A 20322-nucleotide genomic window follows, 5' to 3' on the forward strand; every position below is an offset into this window, starting at 1 on the left:
TGTCTGTGAGAAAGGAGGCTATCCACTTGAGGGTCTACTCAACCCTGCTCTATAATTCGGCCCTCCCTTGACGCATAATTCAAGTGGCCCTGATTATGGAAGTACAAATTATCAATGAAGATCTGCCCCAGTTTCTCATATAGTCCAAAAGGGGCGACTCAAGGAGAAGTTCCCATCCCAGTTTGCCCTGCAGACAGTGCTGTATTTGCCAGTACTTCCATAGTTGCGACTGAGTCAATACAAAGTCTGATCAAAGCATCTATCTCAAAGGACCGAAAGGTATTCTCAATTAGAAGGTCATCGATAGTTTGAATCCCCCTTGTTTCCCATAGCGACCACCTAACCACTGCACAACTATATTGACGCACCCATTGGAGCACAGTAGCGTCTCTTTATGAAGGTAGCTGTCTAGTCCCAGTAGTCTGTGAGAGTCTTTCCACACCGACTACATCACTTTATGAGTAGGGTAGCAGAAAGCGGACTGAAAAGCACTAGTAACAAACAGCATTCCCAAGCCTGAATAGGCCTGTAGCGTATTACATTCCAGAATCACCCACATCAGTTGTTCATCAGTGGGTGCCAGAAAGACATAGTGTGCAAGGTAGTACAGGTACATGTTTGGTAGCCTCAGCCCCCGGCTCTAGTGTCTGTGTGTAATCTTGCCAGCTTGAGACGGGGTTTCCTGCCCGGTCAGATAAATGTCTTAATGAGTTTGTTCAGGGTGCGAAGTATGCCCTTGAGGACCTTAAGTGGCAGCATAACAAGAAAATAATTAAGCCAAGCCGACATCACCATCTGCAACCTGCCCCAGAATGCGTCTTGTAGAGCAGACCAGCATAGAAAGTCATGCCCCATCTCTGTCATCAGGGGTCGCAAATCATCCGCCACCATATGTTTGCGGCCTTTGTTGACCAGGATATCAAGGTATTTCAACCCAGAAGTCTTTCATGTGATGCAGAAGCCATTATGAATAGGTCTTGTCCTCCAGGCAGTCAACAGGAGTGCCTCAATTTTAGTCCAATTAGTTTTAGAACAAGAAAAGACAGAAGAAGTATCAAATAAAGAGACCAGGTGCAGTATCAGGCTTTCAGGGTCACTGAGGGTCAACAAGATATCATTAGCATATAGGATTATTTTATTGCAGCCCACTGGCGTCTCAGTGCCCTAAATGCAGTCAGACTGGCAAATGGCAGTCATTAAGGGTTCCAAGGCCAACAGAAGCAATAGTGGGGATAATGGGCATCCCTGCCTTGCCCCTCTATGAATAACAATGGCCCGTGACATGTTTCCTCTGCAGTTAATCTGTGCCGTACGGTCAGTACAGAGTTAGACCAATCAAACTTTCACCAAGAAGTCAGGGTCAATCCCAGATCTACACATTTTATGGTATTGGTACCATCTTTCAATCCAATCAAAAGCTTTCTCCATGTCCAGTGACAACAGAATCTTGTCATCAGTGTCATTGCACACATGCAACAAGATATTTGTCAAGAGACTCCTGTGGATTCCATGTGAGCGGCCTGGAACGAATCCCACTTACGAGGCATGTATCAGACTTGGGATGACCTTTTTAAGCCGAACGCTAATGCATTTGTGAGCACTTTCATATCTGTGTTTATAAGTGATATCGGACGATAACTTACACATTGAGTGGCATCTTTGTCCAGTTTCAGTATAAGGCTCATAAGTGCCCGTGTCTTCAGTCTCCTTAAATACTTTGAGGAGCAGAAGCACTTTCAGGCTTATTGAAGTTGTAAAATTCGACAGGGAAGCCATCATCCCCTAACATTTCATTACTGGAAATGTCCATTATGGCCTCCGATATCTCGTCCTCTGTTTTCTTCCCTCTAAAAGCTGTCTGCTGAACTCAGAAAGAGTAGGCATCGAGCATCGAGCAGATATCCCCACCTGGAGTCACCAGCCTCCTCATATTTAGTGGTCTCATGCGGACATAGAAGGCATGACGTAGGGTAACGCGTGTACTACCTTGCCAGGTTGGCAACCTCCCCTTCCAACATTGCCAGTTTCACCCAAGCCTTCCGTTTCAGCATGGCTGAGTGCTTCATAAAGTTTCCCCTTAAAGTGGCTTTCCCTGTGGCCCAAAGAACTTGGAGGCAAGGAAACTGAGGGTTCACTGTCTACCAAGTAATATCAGAGGTGAGTCGTAAGTTTCTGTTTGTCCTCAGGTAATCTGTAATGGGACATGTTCAATCTCCAACATTGAAGGTGGGTCATCCATGCCCTAAATCCATCTCCAGGCCCACAGGGACGTGGTCCACTATCCCACCTTCTCCTGTGCTGGAGCCTTGCAAAAGGGCCAACGAGTAATGGTTCATAGGAAAGTAATTGATCCTCGAACAAGTCCCATGCACACAGGAAAGGAAGGTATTTTCCCTTGTGCGCTGGTCTGTCAGACGCCAAGGGTCTTTGGGGGCATGATTCTACATAACATCTAATAGAAGCGCCAAGTCTCGAGTGTTGATCGTATTCAGGGGTCCTGATCTATCTCTTACCAAGTTCCAATCTTCGCTCACTATTACAGTGACATTACCGAATTCTGTCAGGGCGCTCAATATGGAGGGCAGAAAAGAGGCACTTTCCTGTTTGGGGACATAGACGGATCCCGCTACTAAAGTCCATTCCAGTGTCTTCAATTTCCCAAAGACATAGGGACCAAGTGGATCCATTCACGTTTTCTGTACCGTAAGGGGGGATGATTTGTATATGAGAATGGCTGTGCTGCAATTCGTTAGGAATAAGGTGGCCCCTGATAAGGGGTTGTAAGAGGGTCAATCAATCAATCATAAACTTTATTCGATTTGATAGGCAAATCATAAAAGAACATAAATGACAGCTCATTCAATAAACTATTTCACGGACTAAAAGTACATAATTTAAGTATAAACACAAATTCGTTAAAAGGTTGCGAAGTCCAATGGAAACAATGAGAAATGCAAGTGAATAGGTTAAGAAGCAAAATAGCAACTCAAAATAAATCTATTCCAGTGTTCATTTCTTGCCAGTTCTATCAAGAATACAAGAGAATCACATTCCCGCCCTGCAAGGAAAATAAAGTTAATGTGCAAAATTTCAAATGATTTCTCATTTCATACTCTTTTGATCAAGGAACACGAAAGGAGAAAAATAAATGCACTGGAACATACGCTACAATTTAAAACACTCATTTATCCGTATTGTTTTTGTATTATGAGCGCTCCTCTTATAAAATTTAAAAGAGCAACACAGATATCAAAAGAGTAGAGCAATGTAAATAACTAAAACCTTCTCTATAAGAACAAGGGTGGCAAGGCCTCAGTATCGAAAGCAAAAAATATGGATCTCACATTTTTGTACAGTGCGCCAAACAAAACAAAGTGCAAAGTAGATTGTTTTGCAACGTTATTGCATGGGCAGGGTGGGAGGTTGGCATGCCAACCACCTTGATTGGGAAAAGCTTACCAGAAGATGCACCATACTCAAACAAAATCTAGGTAAATAAAATCTATGTTGAGACGCCAGAAAAAGGTATAAATGAGTTTGGATCTGATTGGTAGGAAAACTAACATTGCCCATGCTCAAGGCACTTTGCTCATTCGATTGCTAGTTAAAACGTGCACCGACACTTAATTAATATAAAGACTTTATTAAGAATTTTGCTAGAGGAGGCATATTGAAGGGATCATTAAAAAATTATATCACACCCAATTCGCTAAATGCACATTTCAGATAACTAAGCCAGGAGATCCTCTCAGAATTGGCCATGGAAAGAAAATCCATAATAATGGATCTTAAAAAATCTAGCTCCGGTGTCTGCCAGATTTTCACCCACAATAACAAAGGGGCAAGTCCAATACAATCCACAATGTACTCCAGGCCCAGTTGAGTGTGGCAAAATGATGTTGATGCACTCTTGGGGACCATCAAAAGCTTTCTAATGAAATTATTTTCCACCAAGTCCATTCCAGTGTCTTCAATTTCACAAAGACATAGCAACCATGTGGATCTGTCCACATTTTCTGTATGGTAAAGGGGAATGATTTGTATATGAGAATGGTCGTGCTGCAATTCTTCAGGAAAGAGGTGGGCCCAGATAAGTCAGGGGTTGTAAGAGTGTCTCCATGAGGATACTGCTAATGGCTCTGTCCATCCATTCTCTCTTCAGTCTTTCCAATTTCGGGCCCAACAAGTGAGTTTCCTGTAATAACGTTATGTCAGGGCTTTTTGAAGCAATGTACATAAGAGTCTTTTTTTGCTTCATATAATGAGTCAGGCCATTGACATTGAGGCATAGAATACAAAGGTACTTGGGCTGTGGTGGTGATGGCATGCCGTGTGGTCCGACTATGGTGATTTTTGGTTGGAGAGAGCTGGTTTCTGCTCTTAATGTGGGAGTAAATTCTTTGAAATTATGCGGGGGGCAACTGTGCTATTGGGGAGGACTGTGGGTGATGTAGTCAAATTGGCTTGAGGGTGAATATGTATATAGCAGGGTGGTGCACAACTGTGCCTAAAGAAGAGTTAAGTGGTGTTGGAATGACAGTCATGTAGAATACGAAATAGGAGGTAGAACTGAAAACACTACAATACAGTAACAAGATATCAATTTGGTGTGTTAAGAGAGTACCTAATGTCCCCTTGTTCCACAAACAATGCACAAAGAGAAAAACAAAATACTGTGCACAGGTGCATGTACCTCACCGCCCTTACCATGCCCAACCCCTCTATGAACCAACAGAATCAATAAACAGTCAAGGCTTCCCCCGGGAGGATAGAATTCCACACAGAATGGCAAAGTCACACCAAAAAACGTAAGTATATTGAAACAGCCACTGACCACCGAGGGAAGTGCCCAAAGGGGCAAACCTAGGGTAGACAGCTAGCCCAGGTGGGATTACACACATCACATGGGAGCTGTTCGTATGATCAAATATCAAAGTTATATCAGGTAGATCGTACCAAGAAGAGTGGCTGTAGAGACTCTAATATCGCCAATAAGTCCCACATGCACCTCCTGAGAGGCCTTGTTACTCAGGGTTTGATGGGGGGGCTAGATTTGTCTCAGCCTCTAGAGGGCAAATCCCCACAGGCCTGTGGTGCCCTGCCCTCCCATTTTTACAACAAAGTGTCTATTCTTCGGCACTCAGAAGAGGTATCTTCACAGGCTGGCCTTTTCTCAGGATGAGAGGACAGTCCTCAAACCCTCCGTATCGTTCTCTCCGTCCTCCATTGTCAAGATGTCAATGGCTGCAGTATCCATTAAGGCCATGAATTGGTCATGATTAGTCCCTGTTTCTGTCATTGATGGTAGCTGGCTCCAGAAGGCTGAAGCAGAGGTCAAGCTTCTGGAGTATCGGCCGCAATTCTAGGAATTTCCGACTGGCATCTCTATACAAGAAAGATCCGTTGTGATTGTTTGCTGCCGTGATCAGTTGCTGAGCCTGCTGGGGATGAAGAAAGCATGCAATGATCAGCCTGGGAGTATTCCAACAAGCATCCACCCTTGTACATATTCTGTGGGCCCTGTGTAATTCTAGCTGGAGTGTGAACATCAGGTCGTGAGCTCTGGGAGGAACGTGGTTAGGAAAAATCCATATCCTTCTCTTCTGCCCCCTCGGGGATCCCCAGAAAGTGAACATTGTTCCTGCGACTTGGATGCCCGACCTCCACCAGTTTCCTGTGTAAGTGCAATCAGTGGCGGCTCACTGCTATTGAAAGTGGTGGACAGAATGCCCTTAGGCGCCACCCCAGAGCTCTCAATCCTGGTCCATTATAAAAGTGTTTATAACGTGTCATGAGTAAGAGCTCTGTGGTTGAGGCTAAAGGCATGGCAGGTTTCTCACACTGCCTGGCAGTGTGTAGAAGTAAATAAACACTACAACAGTACATAAAATTAAATATAAATACTTACTTACCTACTCCTCCCTGGTCCCGCAGTCCCTCACAAAAAGGCAACAAGGTGTCGCTGAGTCAACCCCAAACCAATCCAGATGCTGCTCTCATGCTGTTAACCAGCATAAGCGTTACAACAAACAAATGATGGACGGAATGCTGACAATGCAGACATTCTCCCCAGTCAAGAGATCTGGGTTAAATCCATCGTTCTTTTGTCCACTATGCCACCCCAGTTCAGACATGGCCATATGCAAATCAGTCTTGACCCTGTGCCTCATGGGAACAGTCCAGCCCGAACTGCCAAGCCATGTCTTCCCTGGACCGGAATCAAGCATCCTAGGACCGGTTTCTGGCTATCAGCCGTCATCAGCCAGGATAGCTTGACTCCAGTGGCGTAGTGAGCATGGGACCCACGTCTGGGCATACCCATCCCACTTAGGGCGATGGATTTAACCCAGATCTCTTGACTGGGGGAGAATGTCTTCATTGTCAGCATTCCGTCCATCATTTGTTTGTTGTAACGCTTTTCGCCCTAAGTGGGATGGGTATGCCCAGACGTGGGTCCCATGCTCACTACGCCTGCACATAACACAACTAGTGTCCTTGCCGGGTGATTGCGAGGGATACATGTGGCCACTTTTACTGAAGGCCCCAGGGGAACAGCTACTGGAACGGGGAGGTTGAGAACAGTCCTCAACAAGGCATTAACTCTCCGTTGCTGCATAAATCAGGCCAGGCACAGGGTGTGTATGGTAAGCCGAGGACCATGCTGGACTGTTTCAAGGCATCCAGGCCTGCAGCGTCTTAAGGCGGTTGGGATGGGTCAACAAGAGAGAGAGGTTCCAGCGCCACGTCACGGTCATTGACAGAGCGCTGACTAGAATGCACCCAACTCCTAGTGTCCTTGAGAAGGCTGGGACACCCTCTGGGCAGATAATCCCATGGGGAGGCAAGCGATCGAGCCACACACGCTCCATTGACTGTGCCCTTCTATTGCTGACATTAGGCAGCCCGGGGTCAGGTGCCAGGCCATCTGAGTGCTTTGACTGGAGCCGGCCATCTTGAATGCAGCCAGACTCCGCTCCATCAATATAGCTTATAATATCTTCCATAACACAATGTATATCTTATTTTCTGGAAATTACCTGGGTGTTTATGATTTCTTTACTTGTATGACATAGCAGGGTGTAATTCCAGTGGAGAAATAGGTGTGAATCAGACAGAACCAAATAGAATATCTTAAAAGATTAAAATTTCCTATGGCTAAAGTACAATCGATTTCAGATACATAAAAAAAGAATACAGAGACATTTTAAGGCAAAAGTGTCCTTATATAGTGGGTTTCAGAGCAAGGTACTTAACAGAATGCCATCAATCATTCATTGAAGGGGGGATCCTGAAAGCTTCAGCTCACTTAATAAGGTGCCAACTCCAACAGAACACAATTCTCTTTATTAAGAATAGAGACTCCACTCTCAATATTGCTGCATTAGGGATCAATCAACATTCCCTGGCCTATATTGAATCAATTTTCACAACTACAGGAAAGATATAGGGAACATTCTAAAAGGGAATTGGAAGTCTTTACAAACACACATCAGTTTTCAACTTGATCCTTCTGACCCATTTTAAAATCTAGGATTAATTATATTTCGTGAAGCCTGTTTGGGTGAGTCCATATTGGTGAGTAAAGTGGGGATGACAATAAAGCAAAAATTACCTGGCAGAAGAAGGTGCTTTATGGTTTGAAGGAAATGAATCTGATCCTTGTCTGAGTGAGTCTTCATGATTTTGTGGGTATTGAAAGAGAAGTCTCAGACTATATGAACATCAACAGAATGAATCTAAGTGATGCCAGCCGTATACCATGGGAAACCATTCCCCACTTCTCTGATACCCTAGACAGTTTTTTGTGATTTATGTTATAATATAATCAAAATATCTGACATAGAGAAATTAGCAATCGAGAAATTAGCAGTTAGCAGTAATGATGCACAGGAAACAGCCATTGATGGGTTCAAGTCTGTTTTCCATATAAACATGAGCCCACACTGATGGCATCCACCACCAGCAAACCATAACCTTGCATTGACACTTCAGCGGATATTCTGGAACCTCGAACATGGAGGACTTTCTGGTCTGAAGGCTTGCGGTAGGCACAAGTACAAAAACAGAGGAGGCAACTGATTTTTTTTGTCTGCGTTGTAATGGATTACAATATTTTAAGGTTCAGTCCAGCACAGACAGTCTTTAATGTAGATTGCTACTGAAGGCTGTAAATCATTACTATATCAAGCAGAGCTGCAAGCCTGGATTCCTTCACTTTCCATGCCATAAATGTGCATGTGCTACACTGCATTTCATGTAAACCGTTTGGGCAGTCATGTGAAAAAAATACATTTGGGAAACACCAGACCCCTTCCTCAAGAGATAGCACTGTCAATATGATAACGAATCCCTTAAATTATTATGCCTTCAGGCACACTCAAACAATCTTACTATGAGGCTGGCCAAAGCTTTATGCCCTATTTGTACCATTGGGACAGGTTTTAGGTATAGGCCTCAAATCCATTTTAAATGCATTAATTCCGGAAAGGGAGAGTGTGAAGTAATATCGGTGATAATTATCAGCCTTTACTATAGCCTTATAGCCCGGTGCAGAAGGCTATACAGGTTGTTATAGGGTCTGAACTCGTATTACAACAGGTATAGCCCAAGACAGAAGGGCTATAAGGCTATTAGAACATTCCACCCACGAAGGGTAGGATGTTCTAAATTGAAAAAGGAGAAACAGAAAGACAAACATTGAAATGTTGAACATCCAGGATTATGCGACCCATTATACGCCCGGAGCTACTCCATTGTCTTCAATGGAGCTCTCAACATTCAAATGTTCTAATTTGAATTCGAACATGTTTCTCCCTTTTCAATTTAGACCATTCTACCCTTAGTAGCCTTATAGGCCTTCTGCCTCGACTTATACCCGTTGTTAAAGGCCCTCTCCCTTATTTTAGGGTTCAGGGCCTTTAACAACTACTATATCCCCCGGCAGTGGGCTTTAAGTCTATAGTAATAGGTTCTTAATTATGATAATCTAACCTAGTCGGACAGGAGTTGTATTTCCTCAGCAATTGAGTTGACAAGGACCTCAGAGCTATTTTGTGGAGGCCTAATGAGCAACCTTTCTAATTTTCAGAGGTTGATAAGGCCCAGATGACCACACAGATGGAGAAAAGCTGCAATCTCATCTGCAAAAGGACTTACGGGACATAAATAGAGTATGTTGGTAGATACAACCACATTACAATGGTTCTAAAATACAACTAAGCATTTGCCTTATGTTATATCTTCCTAAGCTCTGGATGCGCCTGACAATTATCCTTTCTTTTTAGAGATCGTGAACCACAGTAAAGGTTCGGTCCATCAACAACTTGACCCCCATGAAGGAAAAATATATTTACAGAACATAATGAGGCACTGGTTGTTGGACCATATATATCCTTTACTGAGATGTAAGCTTCCCACACAATTTCAGTAACAAATAAAAACCTATCTTCCACATCAGCACAACATTACACATTTCTAACATGTCTAGCCATGTGTAGCAGCTCCTAATCAAGTGGTAATTGTGGAAAACCTACCTGCCCTATCCGCAATGGATTTTAGGATTAGCTAATTCTTTAGTGTCTAAAGAAGTTTCACGATTGTTTAAAATATTTAAATAATACTCCCTCAAGTAGTTCAGCAAATACAGTGTCTGAATAGCTCTGCCCAGGCTCTTAACATTGTGTGTATCAATTTATGTGTTGCCCATACCATATCTTGCTATTCCTGGAATCAGAGATTGTTATGAACCACAATGTACCCCGATATAGGCCTAGGTAGTTGCACAACCTTTAACCTACATTTGTCCTACCTTGCTCTACATAACGGTTCTGGCGCTGACCTTTTACCTAGTACTGCATAAATGTTGTGTGGTTTTCTCCAAAAACTAGCCTCGTTTATCATGTATGAGGATTCTCAGTATCACAGCAGGATTACCATCTTCTTCAAAATAACTCTATATAAGGGTCACCACAATCGTCATCCCTGGGCTGACATGCCCACAATACCATGACACATCTAGGTGTCATGGTATTGACATTGAATCAAGACCTGAGGGTCCCTTTCGGGTATATAAGTACCATATCTTTGCTGGGTAAACCAGAGGAGAAAAAGACTTCCATGCTGACACGAGACGCTGAGGTCCCTGCATGCAGACAGTCCAGCACGCAGTGGTCTGACATCCCTTACGGGGTGTCCAACTCGAGACCAAGACGAGGTCCTTCATTCTCTCACATCAGGTAATGGGGTTGGCTCGACTATACACCTACACACATGCTAGGCACAATTAGGTACATCTAGTTAGGGTTAGCATCATAGGAGTACGCATTATTACTGTCATGTATCCATATGCCTGTATATATTAATTTCTGTTTAATGGTTGTTGCAGCACATGTATTTTATAGTAGAATGACGCTGGTTCAGTAAATGCCTATTGATAATGTCCCCACCATTTATTTTGTGCATCTCTCTGAGAATAAGTAAGCACGAGTGACTGAGTGAAAATTACTGTATGGTTTCCACGCTCCCTGAGGTGTCAGGGTTGTCATGCGCGATAGTTACCAGAAACTTTTTGCTCCTTGGTAAGGTTGTGGGGCTTATAGTGGCACTGTGAGCTATCGGGTCTACAGACTAACATATCCTTTGAGAGTGTCTGGAATCAGTCTGGACACCAATCCCTTAGTTTATGTTGTCTAAACGCGCAGATCCTATTTAAACTTGTAGGAACGACACGACAAAATGAAGTAAGCTAAGCTTTCTAAGTGGACCTGCCAAAGCAGATTCAAAATGGCAGATACATTGGTCTCGATTACAACCCAACATTTAACAAAAACCTGAACCATAAACCCCTTGACCTCTTTATAAGTGAGTTTTAGGAAGCTATAGATGCTAATGGTAGCATGAGAATCCAGCACTGGCTAAACCGCCCTCCCTTTGGGCTTGAAGGCACAGATAAAATGTTTTTGGTCTGTAATGGGGAGCTTTGCCTATCGATGAATGTGAATTTGCTCTACCTGCTAGGGCAAGAAACGAGTTTGACCCCCACCTTGGTTGATTTCATCCAATAAGTTCCCCTTTGCCTGTTGCTATACACAATGTCTGAGTAAATGAGACCATTAATCTTGCTACACATGATAAGCAACAGCTAATAATGTGATGTTGGTTTCTGTGTCTTTCAAGCTATGATAGAAACCCGCCTCATAGTGCATTAACAACATAACGGGTAGATGGAGGAGCTGCTTAACTGCCAAGAAAGCAACATCCAAGAAGAGGCCCCTCAGACAAAAACATGAACACCCACATGCTATCCTGCTCGAGCACAGCCTACATATGACCTGATAAGCAACATCTGTGCAGCGCAAGACCCAGAGAGTGTAGCTCCAGACAGTACATCTAGTGCCAGGAGACTCCCTTTGGAGAGTATGTTAGCGATTTATAAATTCTCCATAAATAAATAATAAAATGTGCCAATTTGATCTCATGACATGTCCACCCCTCCATGTTAGAAAAGCCCTCCTTTTTCTGAGCATTTCAAGTAAATTTGATCCATTCGATTAGCCACTGGCTTCTCCTGGTCTTGGACTTCAATTGATTGTCTTGTTCAGCAGGCGGACCGTGAGTTCACTCCCTCTCACGTCAAGACCATTGTCTTCAAGTTCTGGAACTAATGTGGCTCTCAGTGTCGAGCATTTCTGTATCAGATCGCCTGAGTCATCCGAACACTCTTTGTTTATAGTAGAGATGCTGGGTACTTTCTCATAATGAGGATCAAATGTCATCTTTTGCTCTAGATGTACAAGCACCCAAATCCTTTCTCCCGATTCCTAAAACTTTTGCCCCCTCTTCTTGATGGGATACAGCTGAATATTCAATGAATGAATGAATGAATGAGGGGGCTTCTAAAGTGCGCCACTCACCAGTGAGGGTCTCAAGGCGCTGGGGGGGTGCAGGTTCAGATTTTACTATTATGTCAAAACACAGAGTCACTTTCTTTCTGATTCTTCTACCTAGTCATGCACACACATTCGGATTTCGCCCTGTATCAAGAGCAGGGCTTGGTAGTTATTGAAGACAGTGTATGGGCTACGTCTGTTTACACACCAACTTGGGTTAATGCGTGATGTAATGAGAAACATTGTGCCGCTGAACTCTGCAGCTCCATCAGTGATGCATCTGCAATGTGATGTTCAATAATCATTTCCAGCGACACTGAGGAAGGGTCATTGTGGTCCATTATACAGCTCTGGTATTCTTCTGCGTGGGACTTATCGTTGTCGTTTGCTTGCAGTGACGTTGTATCGACTTGCGTAGTGAAAACCACAATGTAATTGTACCACGTTGAAATGGATGCATGGTAAACGAGGTCTCCCGCAGTGACCAATTTGAGATCTAGTTCTCCAGATTGTGCCCCTTTGCTGTCTTGTGTACTCTTGTATATTTACACTGATGCAGTGCGAGTGGTCAACTGCCATGTACAATATTGATGAAGCAAAATGTTTTCTGCCATCTGGAAACCAAGTGAGCAGAGTCCTAGGAACATCCATAACATGCTCCTCTGCAATTATTACTTTGTCTTTAAATCTTAGACTTGGGCAGAATCATTCTATGCATCTCATGGGTTTGTCTACTATAATTTTTTTTAATTCAACTACAAATAATTAAGTTAAGTGATGATAAACATCAGCTCACGAATGTAGTGTGGGTTCTCAATATCAAAACTGGAATCGCTAGTGGTTGCAATATCATCACCAGAATATCTAAATCCCCAAAAATCGACAGGTAAGTATGTACAGGTTTTTTATACCTACCTCCATGCATATGTACCTTGACGATATATATCTTCGATGTGCATAGATGTGGAGTTAAGAATAGTGAATCTATACCTACTTCTGCTCACTTAGTTCTTCAATATTTTGGGTTTAGATATTTTGGTTACAATATTGTGACCACTCCAAAGCTCTGCTTCGATGTTCCAGACTACAGTCCTCTAATGTACAGTATGCTTTCCCCCTCCACCTCCCCCACAACCCCTTCCGGCTTATGGATGGACTCTCCTTTTTTCAGACACCCTAGATAAACCTTCACCGCTGCGTTTTGAGGGATCTTAGAAGGATGAACTCTTTAAGAAGCTGGAGGAGTGTATGCACTGCTTCTCTTGAATATTGCAAAGATGACCTGTCCTTGTCTCTTTTCTTCTATCAATTCCTGAGGCATTACAAATCACCTACAAATTATTCTCTTTGGCATCTCAGTTACATTTTAGTCCACCAGCTGGACACTTTCCATCAAAAGGGTATGAGAGTAAGATTTAAATGTCTCTCCTTTTTTATGGTCTCTATTTGTCTCCTTCAAATCCTCGTTTGATGGAGATCTCCAGGTCTCCTATCATGTTTCTTTTCCCGCACCTGTAATTTTCATTCGAGTGGTTCCATTGCCTGTTCTCTTGTCCAGCTTTGCTCAGCTGATAATTTTTTTTTGACAGCAAATCTTTCTTTGGTCATAGGTTTTTGACATTTTCATGGTGTCCTTTTCTGCAGGAATCTACAAAACACATGTTCAGAGTGGCAGGTAGCGTTAGATGGATTAAAGCTAGATTGCTTCTTCTTCCACGATTCTGTTAAATTTCCATTATGTACATGTCTCTTTGATAGATTGACAAATAATTTTTTCTAGAATGGGCAAATTGAAGTTATGCTTCCAAATAATGTGCATTGCTTTTTGGAAAGGCCTTCTCTTTTAGAGTAGCTCTTAGTGCACATGGTAATGGCTCACGCCCTATCGCGGAACATCACATGTGATGTGTAAGAACATCACCACTGTGCATATGGGGCTGTGACTAGCATAGCCTGTCTTCTTTCTTGTAGTGAACCAGTACCATGTCTTTATGCAGTCCTATCACAATACATGCCACTCCCAGTAGTCCAAAGCAGAGTGCATAGCATTAAAATGTTAATCTACATGCCAATATTGATGAAGTCCAATGCTATAAAGTGCTTGGAGTCCACCACCGCACGCCACGTTTCCATCTGCCAACAGAGTTTAAAAGTTGGTCCCTAAATAATCTAACCTTTATTTTGTGTGGGGGGGGCAGAGCGAAGGCCCCATCTGGTGTTATCAGATTGTTTCAAACCATGCTGTGCTGCTCAGCACTGGGGTGCACAGTTGACCCCCTTTCACACTCTTTGTTCCTACAACAGGAAGTAGTGTCTATTGTCTGTCTCGAAGGGCAGTTCATCCCTAGGTGTGTGCCCGGTATCTAGATATACTACTTGACACCCCTAATGTAAAGTTATAAATGTGGTATACTGCACCAAAATGAGGGTTGCCTGGTGTAGGTGTTGTGAGATCTAGGCCTAACCATACATGGAGAGTGTTTAAGTGCATGCCTTGCATGGGCCTGCTTCTAAACTACCCACTCACTGACCCATCCCCGAATCCATTGCAGCCAGCATGTTTGGGACCCCTGAGACCCCTTCTTTCTATCAATGACCACAGCAAAATGACCAGATCAGTCTAGTCAGTACACCACTTGAATCTAGACTGTTTGTTACCCATAGTAATCACAGTACTACCTATACTACACCTATAGTGTGTCACGGGTATGCAGCATAGCTCTCATTGATGTTCGTCACTTCCTCTTTTCCCTTCGACAGGGTGTTGTGTTCAGTGGACAGACCAGAAGGTATTTTTGTTGTCTAGTTTTTAGAGTTGTGAATGTAGTTTAACAAACCATTTAATTTCTGCTTTATGTCTACATTTAAGCGATGCCAGAATCATATAGGCATGCAAATTTATTGACAGGTACACACCTGGCTGTATTGCAAGGCTACTCTAATTAATTAATGTGAAATATCAGTGCATCAAGGTATTTATTATGAAGAAGCAATGAAATGCTACATATCGTGATGCGAGTGAAATGCACACATTTCTTTTTACTTTAAAATTTTATACAACCAATGCAATGTAATCTGTTTTTCTAAGATTTCTTTGAGATGATTCAAGAGAGTGTGTAAGTAATGCATGAAAGATAAATAAATTGCAATGGAAGCCATTACCCCTTTTAAATTAGAGGAAGCAGGATACATTAGAAAATGGTGTTGAAATTTTAGAGCATCCAGTAGCTTGAAGAGAAAAATCAGTATTGAAAGGCTAGGTTGCAAGATAATGCTTAACACAGGTAGTAAAAGCAACTTATCCTGATGCAGATGAATAAATTTTCAACAGTTTGTTGAAACATGTATATACTTCAGCAACAACAGTACACCAAATCAATATTGCAAAGTTTACAAACTTGTTTCAACAATCATAGTTAAAAAAATTTCCAAATGTCAATATGTGTGCACTTTTATTTTAATCTTATAAAATCCAGACAAGTATTAGCTGAATGATGGCTTTCATCGCTGAGTGCTCTCTCATAAAGCAATGAAAATAGCCGTGAAGAAAGTGAAGCAGAAGAGCAAAAGTACACAATAAATTAAGGAATTACTATGGGTGCTGTGACTTCCGTTCAGATACTTGGGAATCTAAATATTTTAGTTACCCTATGGAAAGAATTAGTGAGAGCGCCTCTATTAAAGCTCTCTATAATTCATAACATTGAGGAGGATGTCATTTCTTCACAAGTGCTTTTAAACATGAAGGTCATTTTGCATGGAATAGTGACATAACAGTCTGTACTTTATTAGTATTAGTATGGATATTACGCAGCACTACGCAAAGTGCAAAAGAAACTCCGCCGCAATACGCAGAGCTACGCGAGCGGCGGCGTACGATAGAAAAATGCAGTTCGCGGTGATTGCACAGTGCCGGATGCTTGTCTGCACTGTGCAATCATTGCGAACGGCACCATGCACAGTGCAAGCGATCCCTGCTTTCCTTTTCTGCCGCTCGAGTAGATTTTTACTCGAAAGGCAGCTTTCTAAAAGCGAACGGGCAGTTTCTCAATGCGTGCTGTCGCGAGCATACGTGACCACTCACCATGAGAAACTTGACCCCCCCCCCCCCCGTGTTGAGAAATCTCACCGAGATGTTGATTTTCCATGCTCGCACTTGCCAACTTGATGTTGACGATCGCCAATGAGGAAAAATCTCACCGGGAGGTTGATTTTCCTCACTCGCGGTCGCCAACTTGACGTTGACGAACACGAGCAAAGAAAAAGCTCCGCTTCGCGTTGCGTAGCGGAGTTTTTGGGAACTCTGCGATCTCCGCCTAAGGCAGAGTGCAGGAAACTCCGCAAACTCTGCGAGCAGAGCAGAGCAGAGCTCACAACCCAGGGTCAATATTAAACAGTTTCCTTAACCAATGAAATGATTTTGATATACATATCTATATTACGTTTAGTAAGATCCCTAATGGTATTGGGAGGTTTCTCTGTTCACCCTTTGTCTTCGATTCCTTATCTACACAGCCATACGGTACAATGCCTCCCTGGACGAAAAGAAGTTCAGCCCCAGAGCAATGTTTGATAAAGCATCCCAGAAGGTTCTGCAGAGAAGGATCCTTGTCACTGTGGGCAAAGTCACCTGCCAGAGCCTGGACTTCCATCTGATTGTAAGTACTGTGCCAACATCTCAGAAAAGTTGTGTCTGCTCTTTGATTCTCTCTCAACCAACCATTTTTTCTTCTGCACTGTGATTTACTTGTAAAATAGTGTTTTTTATTCTTACGCCTACCTGAGATAGGACACATTTCTCTCAAGCTGCTACGAAGAGGTTAGGTGATCTTTTTCAAATAGGCTTTAAAACAAATCCTGCAGCCTCAACTGCAGCACCCGACCCACACCGGCTTATGCAATTATCAAAGATGGGCAAATGTAAGATTGAAAGATGATAAAAGCAACATTTATTAATGTAGGAACATTTTAAAAAAATGCAACAAATTTTTCTTGTTTCTATTTTTTATGTTTAAACAAACTTTGATGCATCTTGAGGTTAAAACTTTATTTAGGAACGAAATCAGATGTCTATAAAATATGCGAGGCTCACGGGCCCCTTGTCACATTCTGCAGGGGGCCCTCATTTTCTATTTTGTTACGCCTCTGGCCGTCAGAAACATGGGGGCATATCAGCAACGAGGCAATAAAAAATTATCGCCGCTTTTGCGTACGTTTTCGGGCGAAAAGTGGCGATAATTTTATCGCCTAATCAGCAAGGTCATGCTATCGCGTGAAACCTTGCATTAGCACCTGAATTCTGAACACCCAGCTTTGCATCTCTAATGAGATGCAAAGTGGGCGTTCCTACCCTTACATGACTGGAGAAATGTCACTAAGCTACACTTCTCCTATCATCAAGCCCCACACTATGAAGCATAGCGGAAAGAAAAGTAGCGATAACCCCCGTTATCGCTACTTTCCTTACGCCTGCTTCAGGACTGACTTAGCCATGATATCCTATGGAAGGTGGATATCATGGCTAAGTTTGCCTTGCCCTATAATCAAGCTATCGCCAAACTTCGTGAGATTATTGCTGGGTTTCCAGCGATAATCTCACGTTTGGCAGTTAGCGCTAGGATTTGTATCGCTTTTGAGATAAGCGTTGCTAATAGCACGCTATCTCAGCGATAAAAATCCACGTTAGCCGGTGATAATTATCCTAGCGCTAAGTGCGCTTAGCGATAATTATCGCCAGTCCTTGATGATATGCCCCATGGTTCCTACAAGTCTTCATTAGGCCCATCGCGAGGTTCCATTTGAAAACATCACTAAAATAGCATTGACGTTACTAACTTGAATATGATATCCGCAGTTATATTTATATTTTGTATGTGTACTAGCGCAGATGTTTTTCATTAATCTTTATTTTAAACTGGAGATTTTTCACACCCATGTATTTTGTTCCAGTTGTTGCTCTCCACGGTATAAATTTTGGGATACACTGCTTCACTTGTTTCTTTTCCTGCATCTGTCACTATTCTAACCCTCCATCCACCTCATATATCCGACTATGAATTTTGAGAACAAAACATTACATTTTGTAAACTTGATACTGTACTAAAAATAGAAAATATTAATGACATGGCAATCCTATATTCTTATGGTCATAGCTGCATTATCATTGACGAGAATGGCAGCTAATCTATCTTCAGCAGTGAGACCCATGTGCACCAGCAACGCATATTCTAAATAAAAGACTTTTCTTTTTGTAGGACACTGCTGACTACCTGAGGCCAATAAGCATCCTGGTCCGTTTCTTCCTTAGTGACTCCGACTCCGGCCCGGTGCTGGACGAGAGATGTCCCAGCTTTGTGAAGAGGCAGGTGAGCAACAGGACCTTTCATGTAAAGCTTCTGATGGGTCAACGCTGGTGCTTAATTTGTAAAGGAATAAGAGCCAGGTCCAAAGTTTTGACCAGAAGCCTGCAGCCAGCGCTATCAAATGTCGGGGTTGCCAAATACCAAGGCTGCGTAGTCTTGATTCCACCTAAGCCTTTTTTTTTCCACCAACAGACTCACCCTGCCTCTTTAGCTCACTCTTTCAGGACCTTTTTCTTCTTTGTTTTCATTTTTTGCCACTGTTTTTCTATCTTTCTCTTCTTCCTTATTTTCTCCTTTTCTGTTTTTCTCTCCCTTGCTATAGATCAAGGTCATATCAGGGAAAATAAGAACCGGTCTCCAAAAATGAGTGCCAGGGCTCCAGTTAAGCTCAAATTGAGCACTGGTCATTGCACCACGTCAATGGACAAACAAACTACATGAAAACAACTTTCAGGTTTTCTTGGGCACCTGGGACTTCTACTGATTATTAGGGTAAACCCATGCCTGACAGTTACCATCCTGCTCTATCCTTATGCTTTTGTATTCTCCTATCTTCAACCAATTTGCTGCCAAGCATCTTCATTTCATGTGTAACATTCTCAGCCAGTCCAGACATTGTAACTGACATTACTTTGTATTACTTGCTGCCCTTCTTGTCTCATTTTTATATTATAAATCTGAGTATTTAATTCTCAGCACGGATATTAGGCAAAAAAAATCCTAAAGTATCTTAAAGAAGCACATGTGGAATGGGGCTATGTGGCACCTACTATTGACTACCCAGCTCTGTTATTTGCACAAGTGTCAACCCATATGATTCATATAGATGAATGGTCTTAAAGTACAGTATTCAGCATAAGATATTTTCTGTCATATCAGACTGACTTCTAAATAGTCGTGTCAACCACAACTTGGAACACCAATGGGGCAAATCCAAGATCATAGAAGACAAAACTGACACCATGACATACAGACAAAGGCATCACTAAAGGCATACAAACACAGACTTTCCTGCGTCTTCGAATCCAAAACCTAAACAATCCTTGAGTCTATAGCAACTAAAAACCATCTCCATACCCACACACCTTGCCACCTGAAGCTCTAACGGTTCCATCGGCTTACAGACCCCAGAGACCAAACAGATGCTAAGTGTTTGAAAATAAGTAATTCGTTGTGTGGCCTGCACAAGAAATGGATCTACATTTCTCCTCCACTGAGATCCACAAACCCCATTGTAGCGCTTGACTCTCATTGGGTAGCAAAGTAGAGCAGTCCAAGGTCTATTCAACAGAGGTGCTGTGGCTAGTAATCAACATTCACAGATAAACAATAATAATAATCAATAAATGATTTTCCACCGGTATGTGCTTTTTTCTTTTGAAAAAGGAATAAAAACTTACACACACACTACTCATTACTATGCAGCAGTTTACAAATATACACAAGCTGATGGAAATACTTCTTAATTACATTGTGTAAACATCCTTGCCCCTCCCAAACAGGGGTCTGATTCCACAAATCACATGTCTAGACATTAACTTGTCCCTAAATGGAAGGATTGAAGATAACTTGGAGTAAGAGCACAGAATACTGGCACCAAAGCAAGTGGTTGTCAACCTCATTATCTCAACAAGCACCTCATCATAGGAATAAATGCAATAATGACATAAAAACATGGCTGAGAGCACTTAATGCTAGCAATAGCACATTCAAACTTTGATCACAAATAGCTGTCAATCTCATTACTTAAAGTATTTGCAAGAATAATGTATATGCTTGTCTACGTGATTTGGTAGTTCTTAATAAACTTGGAACATGGGAAATGCAATTATACCATGACCCCTATAATCACAACACTGCAATTACAGACCTTCACTTCTAGGGGGATTTGTACTTTAGACATAGGGGCTGATTACAATGGTGGTCAGTCGGATCGCTGACCACTATTGCGGTGGTCAGGAGACCACCCAGAAAGCAGGCGCGATGCGACTGATGCTTTTCGATGTGACCACTGGGCTGGCGGTTGCAAAGCTGCCATAACCGTGGCATGCTGTGGCCAATGTGAATGGCCG

The 20322-nt window shown here is 42.5% G+C and overlaps 1 protein-coding gene across 4 annotated transcripts in view; it reads left to right on the forward strand.

Annotated features, from left to right (window-relative positions):
* Positions 1-20322, forward strand: part of ITGA10 (integrin subunit alpha 10) — a 307154-nt gene that overhangs the window by 229729 nt on the left and 57103 nt on the right. For all 4 annotated transcript variants that reach the window (XM_085637685.1, XM_085637688.1, XM_085637687.1 and 1 more), the window contains 2 exons: positions 16404-16546; positions 18143-18253. In XM_085637685.1, coding sequence (XP_085493811.1) covers positions 16404-16546; positions 18143-18253 — 254 coding nt within the window. The remainder of the gene's footprint in view (positions 1-16403; positions 16547-18142; positions 18254-20322) is intronic.

This window comes from Triturus cristatus, chromosome 12, assembly GCF_964204655.1.
Source record: "Triturus cristatus chromosome 12, aTriCri1.1, whole genome shotgun sequence".
Taxonomy (NCBI): domain Eukaryota; kingdom Metazoa; phylum Chordata; class Amphibia; order Caudata; family Salamandridae; genus Triturus; species Triturus cristatus.